Here is a 23,025-nt window from a genome sequence, read left to right as displayed (position 1 = left end):
CATAATCAGAAAAAGCCAGAAGTGGCATTGTGGCTCAAGGAGTAGAGTGCTAGCCTTGAGCAAAAGAAGCTCTGGGACAGTGCATAGGCCCTGAATTCAAGTCCCAGGATTGGCAGGAAAAAAGAAAGACGGAAACACAGCTGTGGCTACAGCTCATGTTTGCCTCTGACTTCTGTGTGCCAGGCTGTATGCTGAGTATTTTTTCAAACCTCTGCTTTTCCTTCCTTAGCAATTGTATGACTGGCATTTTAGCAATTCCATAGGCTTTGATGTTAATTCCATATTACAGATGAGAAAAACAGGCCTAAAGAGGTTAAGTCTCTGCCTAAAATCACATAGCGAGAAGAATTTCTACCCAGATTGTGCTGGCCCAGAACCCAGGCCTCCTCACCATACCATTTATTCACTGTGGACAGCAAGTCCATTTCTCCCTGCTTGGCTAGGAAGCAGTGCCTCTTTATTCTCTATGACTGATGAGACCTGTGTGGACTCTGCAGGTTCCTCCTGCAGTCTCTGGAAGATCTGGACACAAGCTTAAGGAAACTGAACTCCCGCCTGTTTGTCGTCCGGGGACAGCCAGCTGATGTGTTCCCAAGGCTGTTCAAGGTGAGTTTGCAGGGCATAGTGGAGGCAACGAGACCCACACTCTGAGGTTATACTCAGGCTGAGGGAGATTTTATGGTGACCGAGGAAATGGAAATGTTACCACTGGTCTGGCTACTGCGGCTGCTGAAGAAGTGGGAAGCAAAAGCAAGCCAGTCAGCTTGCCACCAGAAAGGGAAGAAATGTTGTGAAGCCAGTGTCTTGTTGGAAAGTTGCAGACAGGCAATGTGGTAAAGTTATTCCATGCTGACTGCCTCAGGCCTCCTTAGATTGGCTTAAGCTAGTAAAGTTTATGAGGGCTCCTTCTAGCCAGGACTTTGAGGGTGGGGTTTCCTGTTTAGTAAGGGGTGTTTCCCACTTCACTTTACTATGCTTATTTGGGGGGGGAAAAAAAGCCAGCCTGTGTAAAGGAATGACTAATAAAATCTTCATTTGACTCCAGGTAGGCTTCTATTTGTGTTATTTGGGGGCCAGCTTTTTTAAAGAGGATGTTGTAAACTGGCACTGGTGGCTCCTGCCTGTAATCTTAACTACTCAGGAGGCTGAAATCTAAGGATCAGGGCTCAAAACCAGCCCAGGCAGGAAAGGCTGTAAGACTCCTTTCTCCAGTTAGCCAGAAGTGGAGCTGTGGCTCAAAGCAGTAGAGCATTAGCCTTGAGTGAAAGCACTCAGGGACATTGCGCAGGCCCTGAATACAAGCCCTATGACTGACAAAAATGAAAGCAGCCAGGCACCATGGCTCACGCCTATAATCCTAGGTACTCAGGAGGCTGAGATCTGCGGATCACAGTTCAAAGCCAGCCCAGGCACTATAGGCCATCAGACTCTTATCTCCAGTTAACCACTAGAAAAAAACGGAAGTGGCACTGTGGCTCAAGGGATAGAACAGTAGCCTTGGGCTGAAGAGCTCAGGGACAGTGCCCAGGCCCAGAGTTAAGCCCCACGAATAAAAATTTTAAAAAGAAAGAAAAAGAAAAGCATATTGAAAATTCCAAGCAGACCCATAGAAGATCTAATTCAACTTGTTAAAATCTTTTTCTTCTTGCTAGTTACAAATGGTAGGCTTTCTGTGGGTTGTCTTACAGCCTTTCACGGGGCCAACTTTCTCTTAGTGTTGCTAGGAGACGGGGAAATTCCTTCCAGAAGTAACTGAAGACTTAGAAGAAAAGACTTCCCTTCTCCAACTGCAGTTGCTCTGTGTTCTCTGACCTCTGGACTAAGGAACGCTCCTTCCCCAGCCCTGAGTGCCGGGGCCTATTAGCTCTGTTTGCTGCTGGCCTCAGGAGTGTTGCTGTGGAAACCACTAAGACACTTCACATAGCACAGGGCCGCCAGAAAAACTAGGCCACAAGTTTGCAGGTTGTGAGAAGCCCTGGGAGAGGTTTGCAGAGCTGGGAGGAGGTGGCCATCCTATCTCTGCTATGAGTCACTGCTGTTTCTGGGCCTGGGGCTCCCTCAGGAGGGTTGTATTTATAGCTGCCCTTTGCATTCTCCCACCTCAGGGTACAGTGGATATCCAGGGCCTCCCTCCTGACTCCACTTATGGCCTCACCTCACTGGCTGCCCTCCTCATCGCTCTCTAGTTCTGGCTGTTGTTCCTAATTTGTTCTGTCGTCATTATGTTCACTCTCGGGAAGGGACTGCACGCCCAGCATCCCCCTTCCTCCCCAAACACGAATGTAACAAATTCCCTCCCCACAGGAATGGGGGGTGACCCGCTTGACCTTTGAATATGACTCGGAACCCTTTGGGAAAGAACGGGATGCAGCCATTATGAAGATGGCCAAGGAGGCTGGTGTGGAGGTGGTGACTGAAAACTCCCATACCCTCTATGACCTGGACAGGTAAGAGGCAGGATCTAGGCTTAGGTTGCCCATTGTAGAATTGTTGACTTGGGGCTCCGGTTGACCAGATAAGGCTGCCTGGCTCATGAAGTGTGGCATTCTCTAGAAGCTGGAGGTAAGTGGTCCAGAGTTAGGCTTTGAAGAACAAGTCACAAAGAGCTTACCTGCTTATGAGTGACAGAGAAGCTTGTTAGGATTCTCTCAAGATCTTCGTAGACCCGCTGTTGCCCGTAGCACCTCCTGCTCCCTCTGCCATTCTATGACCTGGGTGCCCTAGGAATGAAGACTCAGAAAACAGTTGACTTCCTGTCAACCTGTAACTCCTCTGGCCTGTTTTCTCCGACTTCTGAATTGAGGGTGGCTCCTCCTGTCCCTGCTCTGAGAGCTGCCCTCTGTCTGACCTCAGTGGACCCCATCTGTTATAGGCCCCATTTCCCAACTGGAGCTTCCCTGGATATCTGGGTTTCCAGGCCATACGTTCTGATGCTGATCAGGGCTCCCCTGCCAGCTAGCTGTTCACCCAGAGAAGCCTGCTTCCCTGATGGTTGGGCCTCTGTGCTTTCAGAACACAGGAGGAACCTTTTCTTCCCCTTTCCCACTGGATCTGTCATCTTTCTTCTGCTATTGCTGCTGCTCCTAACCCAGCAGCCATTACTGCTCCCTGCCCTGCCCTGCTCTCCCAACCCAGGGCTGGCTGCCAGGAGAACGGATCACACAGCTGTGCACGTGAGCCTGGGCCTTAGAAGGAGAGGCTTGGTGTGGAGCTTTTCCTCCTGCCACGTGCTGGAGGAGGGGAGGGACTGCAAAGGCAGCTGCCAGCCTCTGTCTCTGCTAATAGACTGGGGGAGAGAACTTCCCAGTTAGCTGGGCCTTGCGTAAGCCATTTTTTGGCCAATAAGAGCCCCCGGAGTCTGGCTGCAGCTATTCCAGTTTATCATTCTATGAATAGCTACTTTATCTTCTTTATCTACCCTCCCCCACCTTTTTTGTTGTTGTTGGTCAGTCCAGGGGCTTGAACTCAGGACCTGGGTGCTGTCCCTCAGCTTTTTTGCTCAAGGCTAACACTCCACTTCTGGTTTTCTGGTGGTTAATTGGAGATAAGAGTCTCACCAACTTTTCCTGCCCCGGCTCACTTTGAACTGAGATCCTCATATCGCAGTCTCCTGTCTGGGATCATGGGTGTGAGCCACCAGCACTTGGCTCTTCTTCACCTTTAAACTTCCATTCTTGCCTGAGTGCAGTGACATTCTCCTGCTCATGAAAAGTACTTTGCATACTGCAAAAACCTTCTGAGGCTTAGTTGTTGACTATTTACCCTAGCCCCATTCTCTGAGTTAGGACCATCCACTGGGTACTACCTCTCTATTCTAAGTAGGGCTAACAGGAACATGATCTTCTAAGAACGGAACATTGTCAGCGTTTAAAGAACTTCCTCCAACATCCCACGTAGGGTCAGATAGGCCAGGTACCTAAAAGTCCAGTGGGGCGTCTCTGTGACAAGAAAGGTACAGTCAGCTTCTGCCTTAAGGTGCATGAGGACATCAGGGAAGTTGGTGTCCTGGCTTTGGCCCTGCCTTGCTCCATTCCACTGCTCCAGCTCTCCAGGCTTTGTTTTCCCTCCCTTGTCCCCTCCTTTCCCTTGGGGGTGGGACCTGTGAAGGCAGAAGAGGAAACCATCAAAGCTTGGAAGTCTGGGCTCTGTGAACCCTAGGACTCACAGGAGAGGGCTTTACAAGTGACCCCAGTATGCTTTGGACTCCCCAGGATCATTGAGCTGAACGGGCAGAAGCCTCCCCTCACCTACAAGCGCTTTCAGGCCATCATCAGCCGCATGGAGCTACCCAAGAAGCCGGTGGGCTCGGTGACCAGCCAGCAGATGGAGAGCTGCAGGGCTGAGATCCAGGAGAACCATGATGACACTTACGGCGTGCCCTCCCTGGAGGAGCTGGGTGTGTGCTCCCCCCCTCCCCTCCCCCCTTTCCTCAAGCTCTCAGCTTCCAGTACAGAACATCCAACTTCTTTGTCAAAGTGATACCTTTTATTATAGAAAGTTCAGGAAATCCAGAGCAGCAGAGGTGAACTAATATCACTAATATCCATCTCCCAAGACAATCACAATTAATTTTGCCGTATGTTCTTTCAGTCTTGCAGTTCATATGTCTATAATCTGTCTCTAAGTCACACCTTTAGACAGTAGAGGGACTGTCTGGTACTGGGGTATCTAGGGGCTTCTCAATACCAGGATGGCTCCACCCTTCCTCTGCTTCTCCCCACTCCTCCCATCTTTTTATCTGAACCCAGCTTTTCCCACTTGAAAACCATAGTTACTACCAGCGAATCTGAACCAGGCAGGTTCTCAGTGGCCTGCCATGAGGAGAAGTGGGATGGAGGTAAGGGAAAGAAGAAGAAACTGGCGACAGTGGAGAAAGAACCACAATGACCTAGAAGATCCTAAAAGTGGAGTGTTTTCTCAGTTCCAAGGACAAGACCTTCAGCTCTGTGACCTGCTGCTCCTCTTGCAGGGTTCCCCACTGAAGGACTTGGCCCAGCTGTCTGGCAAGGAGGAGAGACAGAAGCTCTGGCCCGTTTGGATAAACACTTGGAACGGAAGGTATGGCCCCATTTCCAAGCCACAGAACTGCAGATGCTGTACCCATGCAGCAGGTTTATGTTAGATCCATGTTCCTCGATGCCTCCTGAGAGCATCGCTAGTGAAAAGCGACGACTCCTCCCAGTGGGAAAAATAGCCCAGCCACGACCACTGAGAGTCCTTACCTTGTGCTGGTCCTTGAGCTGTGCCTAGGATCAAAGCCTGCTAGCATTTTCTCCATTAGTCTTCTTATATCTCTACAAGGCAGTATTACTGATTATGAAATTGAGGCTTAGGGAAATTAAGTAACTTGCCTGCGGTCACACAGCAGGTAGGTAGCAGTGAGACATAGTTCTATATGATTGCAGAGTTTGGACCATCTTGCCTTTGTAAGGAGAGTCAGCTCCCCTTACAAAAAGTTTCCTGGGCTGGGTGCTGGTGGCTCACATCTATAATCCTAGCTATTCAGGAGGCTGAGATCTAAGGATCGCCGTTCAAAGCCAGCCTAGGAATGAAAGTCCATGAGACTCTTATCTCCAGTTAACCACTAGAAAACTGGAAGTGGTGCTGTGGCTAAGGTGGTAGAGCAGCAGCCTTGAGCTGAAGAGCTCAGGAACAGCACCAGAGTCCAGAGTTTCAAGTCCCATGACCAACCAAAAAAAAAAAGATTCCTAGTTGATAAAGTGTTAATGATTATTATATGTCCCTGTCCCCCAGGTTTTGCTGGGTCTCCTTCAGAGCTTTGATTTCCATTTGCTTTATCCCATAGAGCAAATAACTCACCTTCCAGAGCAGTGGGAGTTGGCGAGAGAAAAAGATCCTGAGGCCCCAGAAGTAGTCTTCAGCAATCACAGGCTCTCATCACCCTGTGACTAGCAGAGCAGAGCAGCTTCTCCAGCCCCTTTTTCCTGCTCCTACATCTACCTTGGCAACTGAGCCTTTTTCTATTCCTACTCATATGGCAAGACATTTTGCCCAGCAGCCAAATGATTACACAGGAGCAAGAAGGTCAAGGCAGGCCTGCTTGGGAGGAATATTTTCCCAGCCTTGAAGGTACCTAGCCAGAACTGACAGCTGTGCTAATAGTCTCAGCCTCCTCGAGCCCAGCAAGCCTTGCTGTTCCCATTTAGATGTTTTGATTAGCTGAGGCCAAAAGCTGAGGTTCAGCATCCAAACATCCAAAGACAATGAGGGGACCAGCTTTCTCATCTGCCTGAAGATGCAGCTTCACAACATGTAAGCGTAGCATGGTCAAGACCCTGGATTCGGTCCCCAAGAACAAAAACAAAAACTGGCCGGGCGTGGTGGCTCATGCCTATAACCCTAGCTACTCAGGAGGCTGAGATCTGAGGGTCAAGGTTCAGAGCCAGCCCAGGCACAAAAAGAACCTGAGACTCTTATCTCCAACTAACCTAGAATACTGGAAGTGGAGCTTGACCCAAGGATAGGGTGGTAGGGACAACGCCCAGGCCCAGGGGTAGGACAGTAGCCTTGATCTGAAGAGCTCAGGGACAGTGCCTAGGCCAAGTTCAAGACCCATAACCCATAAAAAAAAAAAAAAAAAAAGAAAAGAAAAAAGAAACTGTACCCAGGAATTCTTGGGCCCAACCTGTGATCAAGCTAAGGACTTAAGTGGTATAACACTATTTAGCAAACACACTGTCCTGAACTTCAAAGCCAGGTACTGAAGAAAAAAAAGTTGGGTCAAGGGGACAAAGATGGGTATGACAAAGAATTAGCCTATGGAACCATTTACCAGTGGTTCACGCCTATAATCCTAGCTATTCAGAAGTAAGTGAGTGCCCTGAGAAAAGAGAGAAGCCCCAGCGATGCCACTAATGCCATAAATAGACACAGGTATTGTGTTCCTTTTAAACTTCCCAAAAGATCAAACCTAAGCCCACTGTAGTCCCTAGTACCAGTCAACCAGTTTGTAGCTAATACACAGGATGGAGGTTGTGTTAAATGGCATCAGGAGTCTGCAAAATCCAACCTGGGATTCCTGATAAATCCAGTCAACTGGATGTAGCTTCCAAGGAACTTAAATAGCATGTGAACGTTTTGTTTTTTTTTTTCTTTTTTGGGTTTTTGTTTTTGTTTTTGTTTTTTTGCCAGTCCTGGGCTTGAGCTCAGGGCCTGAGCACTGTCCTTGGACTTTCTCAAGGCTAGAGCTCTACCACTTGAGCCTCAGCACCACTTCTGGCTTTTTTCTATGTATGTGGTACCGAGGAATTGAACTCGGGTTTCGTGCATACTAGGCAAGCACTCTACCACTAGGCCAAACTCCCAGCCTTGGGTTTTTTTTTCGAAGTGGCAAAACCTAAACTGGTGCTCAGAGTACACCAGGGTGTGGAAAAAGCAGCTACCTAAAAAATGTAAAGAACTAGAAGAATAAAGATGTGTCTTTTTGGGGAATGTGGCTTAGTGGTAGAGTGCATGAAGCCTGGATTCAATTCCTCAGTACCATATAAATAGAGGAAAAAGAGGAAATTAAAGCCAGAAGTGGCTCTGTAGCTCAAGTGGTAGAATATTAGCGTTAAGCAAAAAAAAGCTCAGAGACAGTGTCCAGGCCCTGAGTTCAAACCCCAGTACTGCCTCCCCCGCAAAAGCTGTGTCTTCTCAGCATGCTTTGCAAAATTAGAAAAATTGCCGGGTGCTGGTGTAGCTCACGTCTGTAATCCTACCTACTCAGGAGGCTGAGATCTGAGGATCAAGGTTCACAGCCAGCCTAGGCATGAAAATCTACGAGGCTCTTATCTCCAGTTAACCACCAGAAACCTGGAAGTGGTACTGTGGCTCAGTAGTAAGTGCTAGCCTTGAGTTGTAGAGTTCAAGGACAGTGCCCAGTTATAGAGTTCAAGCCTCACTACCAACAAAAAAGAAAGTGAGGAGAGATATTAAGCTGAGCCCTTGTGGATCAAGCCTGTAATGCTCACTGTACAAGGGGCTGAGATCTGGGGATCAGGGTTCAAAGCCAGCCCAGAAAGGAAAGTCCCTGAGACTTATCTCCAGTCAACTAGCAAAAAGCTAGAAGTGGAGGGCATGGCTCAAGCAGTAGAGCCACTAGCATTGAATGAAAAATCTAAGGCCCTGAGTTCAAGCACCAGTACCAGTAAAAAAGGCAAATGGATATGGGACTCAATCCCATGAATACTCTGGTCCCAGTGTGGAGAGTGGACTAATGGGGGCTCAGATAAGGCAGAGCGAGAGCAGTGCAAAGCTGCCACTGTTGTCACTGTTGTTGTCCAGTGTAGATATGACCTTAATTAAACTAGATTGGTTGCGGTTGAGAATGAGAAATAAAAACATATATTAGAGCAACATTTGGTCAGTAGAAGGTGCTTTTTCTGAATAAGGGAAGCCACTGGAAGTGTGGGTTTAAAGAAAAGAGTGTTTACACAAGGCATCTTGATGGACCATCTAGACTAGATCTACAGACATGGCGACTGTCTGCCATGAGATGGTTTTGGGACCTATAAGACCAAAGGATCTAGGGAAGAGCGCACCTCCAACACTGAAGAAGTGAGCAGAGCAGTGGAGCCTGGGATAGGCATCGCCAGATACTAGTGAGGTGAAAGACACCCAGGAGAAATGAGAATAGAGAAATGAGATGGGGGAGTGAGAGCAAGATCTAGTGCTACTGAGAGCTCCACAAATACCAGGACAGTGAATACCTGTACATGAGGGTCTCTGGGGGCCTATGGTCACCAGTGAGTTCGAATGGTGGAGGTAGAAGCCAGGTGGGCTGGAAAGCAGAGGTAGGAGCGGGGAAATGGACATAAGTTGGCTGTGAAGTAGGAAACCAGGCATTGTGTAGAGTCCCACAGCATACCACAAGTGCTTGTTTTAATGGTTGGTTGGTTTAGTTTGGTTTGCAGAGGAGACATGACATCATTCTGAATGTGGAAACTGCAAGAAAGGAAGAGAGGAGGGCTCAAAGCCTAGGAGAGGCCTTGGCCCTGGGATGGCCCCAGGAGGGGAGGGGAGGAGTCAGGAGAGCTTGCAGATTCCCTGGCCTAAAGTTGAGGTGTTTTCCCACTTGATTTCCTTACCATAGGAAGGAAGGTCAGTCATGGAAAGGGTGGGTAGAAGTCTCGGGAGAGTATGGAGAAGGGAGGATGAGAAAATAGATATTAGCCATATGTGGGAGACTAGAATTGGAGTCAGAAGCTAGGCCCTGCGGCCCTGTTTCTTACAATCGCCTCCTGTCTCAGGAACCACAAGAGAGCACAGGAGCCTTTGGAATGTGGCTGCTTCCCAGGGCACAGTGGAGATGGAATGAGAGCATATGATGGGGAAGGTCAGGAAAGTAAAGCATTATGCCAATAGCTGATGATGATTTAAAAAAAAAAAAAACATGCCTGATCATACTCTATGACAAGCTGCCCCAGAAGTGAATGTCTCTTTTTTGGTCCAGAAATAGGTTGTGAGTTCCTGCCTTCTCTGGCTGTTATTGAACAATGGCAAAGACTTGCAGGGTGTCTGGGATGCCTCAACAGCCTTGGGGCTGCTGCTGATGAGAGCTAAGCTAGGGAGATTTTTTTTTCTTCTATATAATTTTAGAGATTTGTCTATGCTAACAGTTCTTTCATTTAAGTCCCAGAGATAGGAAGCTCTCTTCTTATTTAATAGGTAAGTGGCTGAGGGGCCAAAGCTCATTTCCCTGGCAGAGTCAGGAGAAGAGCCATGCACTTCTTTTTTGCCCTGGTAGCAGTTCCATGTCTGCCTTTGCTACCAGAAGGAGCCAGTGAGCTCTATACCTTTCTGTTCCTTGTCTTCAGGAAAACACTCAAGCACCCAGGATCCATGGTTTGTTCCCCCCGCCATACCCCCTTGTAACATATGCGCCTTTTGTTTTTGTCACCTTCCTTACCCATTGCAGGCCTGGGTTGCCAACTATGAGAGACCCCGGATGAATGCCAACTCTCTGCTGGCCAGCCCTACAGGTCTCAGCCCCTACCTGCGCTTCGGCTGCCTCTCCTGCCGCCTCTTCTACTACCGCCTGTGGGACCTGTATAAAAAGGTGAGGAGCATGAGAAGGACACAGCCACCCATAATTGCAGACACATACATGTACTAGATCCTGCCAATTACCCTGAAAAGAATATTGGGTTGTGGGTGGGTACTTTAGGTGCTTGGTCCAAAGATGGAAAAGAGTTGATTTTGAAGGAGGAAAACCCAGCACACAGAGTCACTGAGCTAAACAAACCCAGATTTTCTGCTGTCTTAGAAGAGGGTGAGAAACACATTCCTCACAGTACTTAAAGGAGACCATGTATGACAGTTGCTCAACAATAATAGAAGGGTTGCATGCTGGGCCAGGCCATGCAGACAAAAGACAAATGACCTGGTGTTATGGATTCCCAGGAGAGAGGACAGCAGGTCAGCCTTGGGGATTTCTTAGCTGATTTTTTTTTTCCTGTCAGTTGTAGAAACTGTACTTAGGGCCTGGGCGTTGTCCCTGAGCATTTCTTCTCAAGGCTAGTGCTTTACCACTTTGTGCCACAACTCCACTTTCAGTTTTCTAGTGGTTCATTGGAGTCTCACAGACTTACCCTGCCCAGGCTGGCTTTGAACCCCAGTCCTCACATCTCAGCCTCCTGAGTAGCTAGGATCATAGATGTGAGCCACAGGCACCCAGCAACGGGCATTGTCCTGTAGGCACACCCATACAGGGTAGTTCCTCTGGCACCACCATGTTTGGGGGTCTCCAGATTTTTTCTGCAGGAGAGACCTGGTTGGCACAGTGTTAAGAGCTGTACTGTGCCCACCTCTCAGGTGAAGCGGAACAGCACACCTCCCCTGTCCCTGTTTGGGCAACTTCTATGGCGAGAGTTCTTCTACACAGCGGCCACTAACAACCCCAGGTTTGACCGCATGGAGGGGAACCCCATCTGCATCCAGATCCCCTGGGACCGCAACCCTGAGGCCCTGGCCAAGTGGGCCGAGGGCAAAACAGGCTTCCCTTGGATTGACGCCATCATGACCCAACTGAGGCAGGAGGGCTGGATCCACCACCTGGCCAGGCACGCTGTGGCCTGTTTCCTCACCCGCGGGGATCTCTGGGTCAGCTGGGAGAGTGGGGTTCGGGTGAGTGCTCTCTGAGTGGAAGTTTTCCTGTACCCTGTGATTGAGTCCAGCAAAGGGCTGGAGGAGGGGGTGGGACCCCTGGGCATCCTCAGTAGCTGGCCTTCTGCATGGGAGTTGGGCTCCTTGGGATGCTGCAGTGACTTGGGAAGAACCATAGCAGCAGGCTCCCAAGGAGGCTGGCTGTTCCCCCTCCCCTCAGGTGTTTGATGAGCTGCTGCTGGACGCGGACTTTAGCGTGAACGCCGGCAGCTGGATGTGGCTGTCCTGCAGCGCTTTCTTCCAACAGTTCTTCCACTGCTACTGCCCTGTGGGCTTCGGCCGCCGTACGGACCCCAGTGGGGACTACATCAGGTGAGGTGCAGGCCAGACTCTCTGGCTCCTGACCCCTCTGGCCTCCTCCTAGTCTAGGCTGCCCTAGGCCTTTGGGAGAGGGTCAAGGTATGCTGAGAGGTATCTACATGTGTGTTTCAGGCGCTATCTGCCTAAATTGAAAGGCTTCCCCTCTCGATACATCTATGAGCCCTGGAATGCCCCTGAGTCGATTCAGAAGGCAGCCAAGTGCGTCATTGGTGTGGACTACCCACGACCCATTGTCAACCATGCCGAGACCAGCCGGCTCAACATCGAGCGGATGAAGCAGATCTACCAGCAGCTGTCACGATACCGGGGACTCTGTAAGGAGCCATTGCTCTTCTCCCAGCAGCATGTGAAGAATGGAGGGATAGATGATGCTTTTGGGGGTATTTGCAAAGGGAGAATGAATGTGGTCTTCCAGGCAGAGAAGTTGACATAGGACATGAGGCTGGGCTCAATTGAGTTTCCCTGAGGAGTTGTGGGATCGTGGAAGAGACACAGTCTGCCATGATTCTACACTCCCTGTTCCTTTGTTCCTCATGCCCTGCAACCCTCTGTAGTCCTGCAGGGCTGCAGTCTGACTATACCCATCTCCCCCTAGGTCTGCTGGCATCTGTCCCTTCCTGTGTGGAAGACCTCAGCCACCCTGTAGCTGAGCCAAGCTCAAGCCAGGCTGGGAGCATCAGCAGCACAGGTGAGTAGAGTAGCAACATCTGGCCCACAGCCTCCGTGGCCTTCTGTGACCTTCTGTGGCCCTTGTCACCAGTGGAGTTATTCCGGACTGAGGCCAAAATGGGTAACATGCAGAGTGAAGCTTCTTTCCCATGGGGCAAAAGATACTGAGGAAACCGAGTAAGTTCATTTTGGATAACAAGGCCTTGAGTGAAAATGGTTCCCAGAAGTTAGTGGGGAAAGGAAGGCCGGGGCAGGTCTAAGAAGCAGCTTGCTCCAGACTCACTTTCCCCAAAGAACCGTCATTGCAGAGTGTGGGGTCCCTTGCCTGTATCTCCCATGGGTGACCCTTCACCATGCCTCTCCACAGGCCCCAGACCACTTCCCAGCGGTCCAGCTTCCCCCAAACGCAAGCTGGAAGCAGCTGAGGAGCCGCCTGGTGAAGAACTCAGCAAACGGGCCAGGGTGGCAGAGGCGCCAGCCCCAGAGCAGCCAAGCAAGGACTCCTGAGCGTGAGTGGCAGCAGCTAGAGTGCTCCTCAGGAAGGAAGGTGGGAGAAAGAGGGGGCATGGTGAGGGTGACTGCTGCTTGTCACTGGGGTCTAAAGCAACAAACTAGGTTAGAATCTGGTGGGGGCTTCCTGATGCTTAGGATTTCAACTCAGAAAGTCTACCATTCTGCCAAGCATAAGGGTACATGCCTGCAATGCCAACTACTAGGGAGGCAGAGGTAAGATTACACATTTAAGGCTAGCCCAGGAAACTTAGCATGATTCTGTCTCAAAAGAAAAGCTAATAAAAAAAAAGGGCTTGGTAGCTGGGCGCTAGTGGATCATGCCTGTAATCCTACCTGCTCAGGAGGCTAAGATCTGAGGATCATGGTTTGAAGCTGGCCCAGGCAGCAAAATCTGTGAGAATCTTATCTCCAATTAACTACCAGAAAATTAGGAGTAGAGCTGTAGCCCAAAATGGTAGAACACTAGCTTTGTGTAAAAAAGCTCATGGACAGCATCCAGGCCCAAAGTTCAAGCCCCAAGACTGACCAAAAAAAAAAAAAAGTTTCAGTAGTAGAGCACATCTGAGCATCTCAGACCTTGGTAGAGCCAAAACAGAAAAATGTATCATACTGATTTTTTTGTTTGTTTGGTTTTTTTTGTTTTTTTTTTTGTTTTTTTTTGCCAGTCCTGGGCTTGAGCTCAGGGCCTGAGCACTGTCCTTGGGTTTTCTCAAGGCTAGAGCTCTACCACTTGAGCCTCAGCACCACTTCCAGCTTTTTTATATGTATGTGGTACCGAGGAATCGAACCCAGGTCTTCATGCATGCTAGGCAAGCACTTTAACCACTAGGCCAAACTCCCGGCCCTCATACTGATTTTTATACCTTCTAAAGCATAAAAGGAAATTCAGAGTTCAAAACCATTTGATTTGTTGGCCAGCCAAAGAGAAGAAACAGGTGGGTTTTGTTTGTTTGGTTTGGGTTTTGGTGCTTTCTTACTAGGGTGATCAGATCCAACAGAAAGAAGTTAGATGACAGGATGTGTATCTGTGGCTAAGGAGGATGGAGGGCGGGGCAGTCTGCATTCGCCTGCAGGCTGTTATGTAGGTGGCCACTGGAGGGCAGCACTGAGATTCTGAATGTGGGAACAGGCTCAGCCACTGAAGACGAGAGGCCCATCCTCCCATTAGCTAGCTGTACCTTTTACATCCACTCCTCCATGACACCTTTCCCACACCACAGCTGCAGCTTCGCACTTCCCCGACAGGGACTGTCTACATCTTTTCTAGAAGGCTCTTGAATGTCATTTTAAAAAAAAAGGGAGGAAAAACAAACCTATGTCTTCCTTCACTGACAGAGGAAAGGTCTTTTCATAAAGCCTCTTTCTGGGAAAATGTGGACTGCTGTCCTGTCTGAGTCATTGCGTCAAGCTGCTCCTTACATGCCGTGCCTGCATCAGTAGGTAGGAAGAGCTTTTTTCTATGAGATGGTTTCTTTCACCAGGGTTACCCTTTTGAGTACCGTGGACTGCCAGTGGACAGATTGTGCTGTCTTATCCCTGGGAGCTGTAGATAGCTACTCTCTCTTTGCTCTGTGATACCAAGTAGAAGGCCATTAATATAAATCTGGAACTTGACAGCCAGTGCTCTGATTTCAAGTCCAATCAAAAAACAGAGATGTTAGATGCACGAGTGAAGATTGCTTATAGCTAATGGCACCAAATTGTTGTCAGCAGATGTCTGAGGAACAGGAAGTAGAAAACAAAACATGATATGAGTTGGGTGCTGATGGCTCACACCTGTAATCTTAGCTACTCAGGAGGCAGAGATCTGAGGATCCTTGATCAGAGCTGTTCTGGACAGAAAATTCCAGGAGACTTTTATCTGCAATTAACTAGGAAAAAAAAACCCCACAGAAATGAAGTTTGTGGTTCAAGTAGTAGAGTACCATGTTTGAGCAAAAAAGCCAAATAAGAGCTTAAGGTTCTGCATTCAAGTCCCAGTGCTGTCATCAGAAGTAAAGTGCAGCTCTCGGCTCTCAGTGTTGTCTTGTGTGGGCTTCTGTGTGCATATTCAGTCAGTGATAGGCCCCCTGTCCCTGAGGCTCTGCAGCAGAAGTTGTGGAACTTCATGCTGCCCTGCCTCCTCTCTCCTGCCCTACTGAGTCCTGTGACTTTTTGAGAGGTTGGAGGCACCCTGGGTTCTTGAGGTCTCTTAGCTCTGCATTCTATGGCTTTGTGATTCTGGAAGTCCAAGACTTCTGGCTCATGATGCTAAACAGGATAGTCATTTCTAGTTGAAACTGGTACTGTAGAAATATATATCAGGTGTCCTGATTTAATACTCACCTCCAGTCCATACCAGTGAACATTCTGCATCTAGTTTGGTTTTACAGTGTTCACTAAACTGAAAACAGACCAGATTCTAAATAGCTCTGCGGTCAGCTGTTCCTGTGATCCCCAGAATTGCTGACTGCCCAGGATTCCGTTGGCCTTCAATTGTGCAGCTGGCCCTCATTGGTCCAGTGATTTTATCATGGAAGGAAAGCGCACATGTTCCATCTGCCCTTTTGCAGGTACATAGTGACCCATGGAGAGAAGCCCCGTTGGGTGTAGAAGATTCATGGCTGAGGAGCCCCTTTCCCAAACTCCCTGGTTTGCCCAGACCTGACTTTATTGTCACTCTGACATTTGTTTAGTTGTCCCTTTCCTCCTGGCATGTGACAGGCCCTGCCAGTCTATTTAACATGGAGTGGAGGGCCGGGAGTTTGGCCTAGCGGTTAAAGTGCTTGCCTAGCATGCATGAAGACCCGGGTTCGATTCCTCGGTACCACATACATAGAAAAAAACCAGAAGTGGTGCTGAGGTTCAAGTGGTAGAGCTCTAGCCTTGAGAAAGTCCAAGGACAGTGCTCAGGCCCTGAGCCCAAGCCCAGGACTGGCAAAAAAAAAAAAAAAAAAAAAAAAAAAACATGGAGTGGAGGCAGCCTGGCATACAGAAAAGAGCCTGACCTCTGTGCTGTACACTCAGGCCCAAGTCTACACCCAACTCCTGCTCCTTTGGCTGCGAGACTCCCCCTAAGTTGTCCATCTCCATTCCTGACCTGAAATTGAGAAGGAAAAGCTCAGTGTCCCCCAGCCCTGAATACAAGTTACTAAGGCGCTCTTTGTTGCAGGAAGGGAAGGGTGTAGTTGGAGGCACAAGACTGAGCTGAGAGCAACAGGACAGTCTAGGAAGCACCACTCGGCTCTGGGCTTCCCCAGGGCTAGTTTGGAAGCTAGTCACTGGACCCCTGCCTTTCGCATACTCTGCCATGCTAGGGAGGGGGAAGCACTGAGAGGCCGCACGTCCTGCAGCCCTCCCACTTCTCCTGCTGTGTGGATCCTGTCGCATAAGCTCATGTGTGCAGTTATGCACAGGCCTCTCAGGCTGGGGTCCTGAGAAAGAACAGTGGTCAATTGTCACCTCTTGGTAGCATCTAAGGAATGGGAAGGGCTGTGAGGGCAATGGTACCCGGAGACTGTCCTAACCCTGGGAGCAGAGGAAGGCAGTCACGAGCTTCCTTGATTCTTTCTAGCTGCCTCTTTACATGACAGGTGGAGATAGGACAACAAAGAAGCTCTTTTGTACGTGCCCATTTTATTTTATATATATATATATATATATATATATATATATATATTTCTTTTGCCAGTCCTGGGGCTTGAACTCAGGGCCTGACCACTGTCCTTGGGATTTCTCAAGGCTAGGGCTCTGCCACTTGAGCCACAGCACCACTCCCAGCTTTTTTCTATGTATGTGGTACCGAGGAATCAAACCACAGTCTTTGTGCATGCTAGGCAAGCACTCTTAACACTAGGCCACACTCCCCGCCCTCAGTGCCCATTTTATGAGCTGATTTTCCCTCCATGTCATCGCCCTGGATGCCTTCCTTTGCATTTGGTGTTACTGTCATTTTCCTGCAAGGCTCATTTGATTTCTCTAGCCTCTTTCTCTGCAGACACCTGCCCTAGGTTGAGAAGAGAAACACTGTTCGTTACTTGCTGATCAGTTGAACCAGCCTTTGACTTGCTTTGTAGACAAAGACAAACTGGTTCTCCTAAACCCCTGCGTTCTCTGATAGTGACTCTGAGCCCATGGAGAGGCTTGAGTGACGAGGGCTTATCTGAGGTCCGCCCATACCACCTGCTCTCCAGAGCCTACCCAAGGTCTCATGCCCTCCACCTGGCTGCTCCTCAATCCCCCACTCCCCAGAATTGAGACGTTGGTTCCACACTCTTTGTGGGTTTCCTGCCTTTGGAAGATAGAGCCTCTCCCCCAGAACATGCACATGACCACAGTGGAGTGCTATTTAGCCATAACAAAGAATGCACTCCTGCAGTCCACAACAACAGGAAAGCATCCTGTTAAGTGAAATAGGCCAGGCCCAGAAAGACAAAATGCCTCATGGTCTCACTTACATAAGGAATGTTGTAAAAAAGTTGATCAGAGAAGCTGGGGGAAATTGCAGGGTGAGGGTGAGACAGGAAGAGATTGACAAACAGACTTAGGTTATAAGCAGAAGAAAGAGGTTCTGGTTGGCCTATAGGCAGTTATATACTTTATATTTCAAAAAGCTAGAAGAAAGCAAGATGTGTGTATAAGTGTGTGTGTGTGTGTGTGTGCGTGCGCGTGCGCGCGTGCACGCGTGCACGTGTGTGCGTGTACGTACGTGTACATATCCATGTAAATAACTCCAATGCCATATCCCCATGCCCATAACTACAGTCTTCACAGACTGCTCTTTCCACCTGTCTGTAACACTTCTGAAGAGATTCCTGAGCACAAGCCCCTGTGCTCAGGAATGATCCGCAAGCAGCCTTTGCCTCCTCTGAGTTCTAAAGACAGAGGCAAGTAGAGCTGGAAGACTCAGCGTGGTAAAGGCTCCAACAGGAGGTCACTGTGTTTCTGAGAGCACTTGCCTGTGGTTTAACAGGGCCAGCTCTCTGCATAGAACACATACTCATTGTGTGATTTAGCACACTAACAAGTATGTTTATTTGTAGTGAAAATATGACTAAGTATTACAGGACTTGCAAAAAGGGGAAAATGGCTGAAAGTAGTAATACTCAATTTTTTATTTTTATTTTTTTTTCCCAGCCCTGGGCTTGAGCTCAGGGCCTGAGCACTGTCCTTGGACTTTCTCAAGGCTAGAGCTCTACCACTTGAGCCTCAGCACCACTTTCAGCTTTTTTCTATGTATGTGGTACTGAGGACTCTAACCCGGGTCTTTGTGCATGCTAGGCAAGCATTCTACCACTAGGCCAAACTTCTGGCCCCAGTAATACTCAATTTTTAAAATGAGGCATTCAGAGCTGATCCATTTAGGTACTCACTTTTACTTTGACTGTCCATTTCACCCAGCTCCTAAGAAAATTTGCATCCAAGTCTGCTTCAGATTTAGCATATGGCTTTAAAAGGATTGCATTGCTAGAAGGCTAATGTAGGAGGCATGGTACTGCGTGTGTGTGTGTGTGTGTGTGTGTGTGTGTGTGTGTGTGTGTGTGTGTGTATACACATGTATACATGTGTGTGTGCCTGCACACCAGTCCTGGGGCTTGAACTCAAGGCACTGTCCCTAAGCTTTTTTGGTCAAGGAAAGCACTCTATCATTTTGAGACACAGCCAACCACTTGTGGTTTTCTGGTGTTAATGGAAATAAGAGTCTTACAGACTGTCATGCCCAGGCTGGCTTTGAACTGCGATCCTCAGATCTGAGCCTCTTGAGTAGCTAGGATTATAAGTATGAGTCACTGGCACCCGGTATCCACGCTTACAGGACTTTTAAGAACATTTTTGTTGTTGTTGTAACATTTTAATGTCTATTTCTGTTGCTTAAAAATTAGTCTTTGTGCCACCGTGTTGTTTCTTTTTTTATATCTTCTAATAATTGTAATAAGGACTAGTGTATCTAGAGATTCTTACTGGTTTACAGAAGCAATAGCACCACAGGTTTAGGAATTAGAAAGACCTGGGACCCCTGTCTTTGCTCTGCCACTTAAATGTGAATGTGTTTATTTCGGTAAAGTTGCTTCTCTTCTTACCTAAAAATGGAGGCCATGTCTTCAGGGTTTATGAACTGTGAATTCTATTTGTCTATGGTAGCTGCCTTAACCAAGTACCTCAGCTTGCACAGCACAAATGTACATCTCAGAAGGGCAGAGTTCAAACTCACGGGGTCTCCGTTTGTCTTGTGGATGGCCTTCACACTGTGTCTTCACATAGTTTCCTCGCTTCTGTCTGGGTCTATGTCTCCCCTTTGTACTGGATTAGGGGTCATCCTCATTTCTTCGTTTTCACGTTCTGAAGTACTGGGGCTAGGTCTTGCACATATGGAGGAGGACGTGAGTCTGCCATAGCAGCATTGTAGGGCACCGACCTCCAGGAGGCTCAGTAAGTCTGTGAGAATTGTCTGCCCCATGTCACCAGCATTCTGGCTCTACAGACTTGGAGTGGAGCCCTGTGTAGCTCTGCAGGCTCAGGCACATGAAGCCTCCTTACCACGAGCAAGCCAGTCTCAGAATCTTTTCTCACCAATGAGGTCCCAGATTCAGGATCTTAATACACCTCTAAAATGAATCATCCTGGTGTCTGCCCACCTTCTTATCCTCTCCCCCAATCTGCTGACTTTGTGCTGGGTTTCTTTTATCTGTACATAGAAATTGGCTCACTGCCGGGCACCTATGGCTCACACCTATTATCCTAGCTATTCAGGAGGCTTAGATCTAAGGAGCACGATTCAAAACCAGTTGAGTAGCAAAGCCCCTGTGAGACTCTTATCTCAAGTTACCCACTAAAACTGGAGGTGGAACTGTGACTCAAGTGGTGGAGTGCTAGCCTTAAGCGCAAAGAGGTTCAGGGACAGCCGCCAGGCTCTGAGTTCAAACTCCACAACAAAAGAAAGAAAGATAGGAAGCAAGGGAGGGAGGGAAGGAAGGAAAGGTGTTTAGCTGCTGAATCTAAACTTTCTCAGGGCTGGCTTCTGTTGATTCTCCATCTCTGGAAGCAGCTGATGTATTCTGTCATAGGAGCAAGTGTCAGCCAAGGCTTTAAGAGATTGTCACATAGCGCTCTCCTCCCCTGCTGCAGTCGCCCCTGGTGGTTTGTTGCAGGGAGCTAGTCTGATGCTTACACTGTACAGATGCAACTACCTGTTCCCAAGAACCATGGCCCAGGCAGCACGGCCTGAGCCCTACCCAGAGTGTCCCCAGAGAAGCAGCAGGGGAGCTCCTGTCTCTGGGCAACTGAGCATTCTCCTGAATGTTTCTTCTTTGCACTTGTTTTCTCTTCCAGCTTCTGAGCCCTAGCTCCGTGAGCAAAGCCTGGGTGCCCAAGCAGCCACTGCAGCCACAGTGCAACCTACAGAGAAGCCGATCACTGACGGAGAGCGCAAGCGTGTGTGTGCATGTGTGCGGAGGAAGGAGTGGTGTGCTGTGTACGTGTGCATGCCTCTGTTTACACTCTCATGATCCTGAGTACTGCCTGGGCTGGGGCGTATCTGGAGCATGCCTCCCCATGGATATTGCTTCTCAGCCTACAGACACAAGGCCAGAAACCATGGCGCTAACCTTCAGTCAAGACCTGCCCTGAAAACTCCCCTGTCCGAATAGGACAAGGCAATAGGACCTGGCATCTGCTCCCATCCTCACATTCCACTGAAGAGCCAGAGGACTAGATTTGGGGCTCTGTCCAAAGTGTGAGATTATAGAAGCATCCACTGAGTCCCATTCTGACACTGGGAAGCTGCGTGTGCTGTAGTAGGCAGATTATTCCCAAGTTAACCGCCTTCCCTGTCGTCTTATTCTAAACCTCTGCCCCTGGCTCCACAGACTCTTCCTTGGGCATCTGGAATAAGTATGAGGCTGTAGACAGAGCTGGGAAGTTTTCTCCATTCTACAACATGTACCCAGATACCTGGCATGCCTGTGCCAGTACAGAAGAGAGACCCAAGATGGCACACCCACCTTTTCAGGCTTCGAACCTATGGAGAGAAGCAGAATCTCAACTCTCACTGTTCCTTTCCCGGAAGCCTTGAACTAGTCTCCATCTAGCCAGAAGGTGCAAAGGGTAGAGTCAGAGTGGGGACCTTTGCCTGGAGAAGACCAGGTCCTAATGGCCTATGGCCCCCTGGCTCCTTTGGCCACACTCCAAGGCACCACAGTACCCAAACATGGACAGCTGACACCAGCCAGGAAAGGGCCAGGCTTTGTTCTGTAGGCTTCCAGGGCCTGCCCCAGACTGCTCAGCACCCGGGCTGCTTTGTCAGCTGTCCAGTCCAGTAGCCAAGGACTCAGGCAGAGGGACTGAGGGGTGGGTGCTGCCAGGGGCAGTTGGCAGAAGAGAGTATGTCCAGCACACCCTCTCTCCTGAAGCAGCAGTGGGAGGTTTGGCCAGAGAAGCCAAGCCTTGCATTCCAGGAGGGCCAGTCCTCCCGCCTCTACCTCCCACTGCCACAGGCCCATGTGGAGAAAGCAATCATGAAAAGGACTGTAGTCAACCAGAGCAAGTCTTCCTTCGACCCCTGTGGCCTGCACTTGAGCCACTCTGTGTATGTGTATGTTTGTATGTACGTACGTACGTACGTATGTATGTATGTATGTGTGCATGTGTGTGTGCACCCATAAAGCTCAAAAGCTAATTCCTGTTTAGATTGTTCTCACATCTAACATTAAGCTGGCCTCTGGGCCTTTTCCTCTACCTCCCGTGTGACCTTTCCTAGCCTCAGAGCTGTCCACTCCCCTGGCCCTCTTTATCATCTGTCCTTAGCCAGATCCTGGGGATCAGACTCCTGACCCCTCCAGCTGTGCAGCATATATCATCAGGGTTCTTCCTGAGATGTCCCTAGGTTCTTCAGCAGAGACCTGCTTTTAGAGTCCAACTGTTGTGTTTGTCACCTCACCTAGTATGTCCTAAGGCCATGTGGGGAAACAAACATGGGTGGTGGGATGTTTTCAGAGCATGGTGGTGGAGTCTTGTCAGTGGGAGAGGAGTGAGCATGAAAGGTCAGCCTGACATTGTTCTGACTGAGCAGCGCCTTTGACCACTGGGACACCTTTCCTGTCTATTTGATGATGACACTTCTCTAACAAGCAAGTTGGCAAGAGTACCCCCACCCTCCACTATGGCTGGAGTGCTGGCTTGTGCCCAGGACGGCTTGCAGTGGGACAAAGCAGTCCTGCTCCAGAGCCATGGGCAAGGTGTGCAGAGGGCACACCTTCATGCCTCCTTTCTAGCCCAAGTGGCTCTGAAGCTGCCAAATCCTGCTCCAAGGGCCAGCATGGGGAAGAGATGGTCGCAGAAAAAAATGCACTTTATAGATTTTTTTCTACTGCTGCGAAGGTGTTTCTCCCACAGTTTGTGTATGAATATTCACTTGTTTTATAAACGTCTGATCCTGTCTGAGTTAAGCTGTGTTGTCAATCTCGTGGGAATCGGGTCTAGGGGCTGGTAAGGCTGAACCTGAGTGATCTTTCTAGCCAGATCAGCTTGCTTCTGCTGGAGCTGGAAGCCTCTTCCTCCTTGGAGAGATAATTCAGGCCAGCTTCCAGTGAAGCAGCTCCATTTTGGAAAATAGTACCGAACACACTGGGCTGGGTCTACCACCCACCCTTCACCCTCTGCAGCCACTGCATGCAGCGGGGTGGAGAGGGACATGTAGATCCTCTAGGCCACAGAGTCCACATCTGCCACAGCCACACCTGAGGCCATCTGGCTAGAGTGCCACATGCATGGGCTGTCCTGCTGGGAAAGGGATCCTGGCATAGCCAAAGACATTCAAAACCCCCGATTGGCCCTACACAGAGAGAGGAAGAGGAGGACTTGACTCAACTCCTGGGCTCTGAAGTGTGTGCTGATCCCCCCACCAAAACCTGGACTGGTGCTCCACTTCTTTCTGAAGACATTTCATGTGATTTTTGTTGAACTTGGGAGCATAAGGTTCTGTCCTACCCAGACCCCCCCCCCCCGACTCCTAAGGGCGCTTCTGAACTGACATAAGCAGCCATTCTCATTAGCCATGTTAATTAGGCATGACTGCTTTCTTGGAAGGAAAAGGCAGGCACCACAGTAGCCGATGGTTCCTGGGAGGGCCTAGTATGAAATGCTTGAACCAAAACAGCAGAAAGTGAAGTGCCACACCACCCCTTTGGCCCCAACGGCAGAGAGAAAAAGAGGTTGTCACCACCTTTTGTTCTTGGGGCTGGAGCAGGGGATTGCTTACTCCAGGGCAGGACCCCCCATCCCCCTGTGGTCTACTCCATGGTGGGAAAGGTCGAGATTTGCAAGCTGGACTACACAGCTGTGAACGATGGCCTTTTCACCCTGCCGTGCCTTGTGTGTGAG

The 23,025-nt window shown here is 49.2% G+C and overlaps 1 protein-coding gene across 2 annotated transcripts in view; it reads left to right on the top strand.

Annotated features, from left to right (window-relative positions):
* Cry2 (cryptochrome circadian regulator 2) overlaps positions 1-22,086 on the top strand; it is a 31,496-nt gene extending 9,410 nt beyond the window's left edge. The window contains exons 2-12 of one of the 2 annotated variants that reach the window (XM_090347845.1): positions 498-606; positions 2,305-2,447; positions 4,212-4,396; positions 4,970-5,058; positions 9,920-10,060; positions 10,816-11,127; positions 11,327-11,478; positions 11,599-11,801; positions 12,083-12,175; positions 12,524-12,665; positions 19,978-22,086. In XM_090347845.1, coding sequence (XP_090203971.1) covers positions 498-606; positions 2,305-2,447; positions 4,212-4,396; positions 4,970-5,058; positions 9,920-10,060; positions 10,816-11,127; positions 11,327-11,478; positions 11,599-11,801; positions 12,083-12,175; positions 12,524-12,663 — 1,567 coding nt within the window. In that variant the 3' untranslated portion in view covers positions 12,664-12,665; positions 19,978-22,086. Of the gene's footprint in view, positions 1-497; positions 607-2,304; positions 2,448-4,211; positions 4,397-4,969; positions 5,059-9,919; positions 10,061-10,815; positions 11,128-11,326; positions 11,479-11,598; positions 11,802-12,082; positions 12,176-12,523; positions 12,704-19,977 lie in introns of both variants that reach the window. The other variant, XM_090347846.1, reaches the window with a different exon arrangement.
* Positions 22,087-23,025: the final 939 nt, after the last annotated feature.

Source organism: Megascapheus bottae, chromosome 16, assembly GCF_031878675.1.
Source record: "Megascapheus bottae isolate mThoBot1 chromosome 16, mThoBot2.hap1, whole genome shotgun sequence".
Taxonomy (NCBI): Eukaryota; Metazoa; Chordata; class Mammalia; order Rodentia; family Geomyidae; genus Megascapheus; species Megascapheus bottae.
This window is presented reverse-complemented; position numbering and strand designations above follow the sequence as displayed.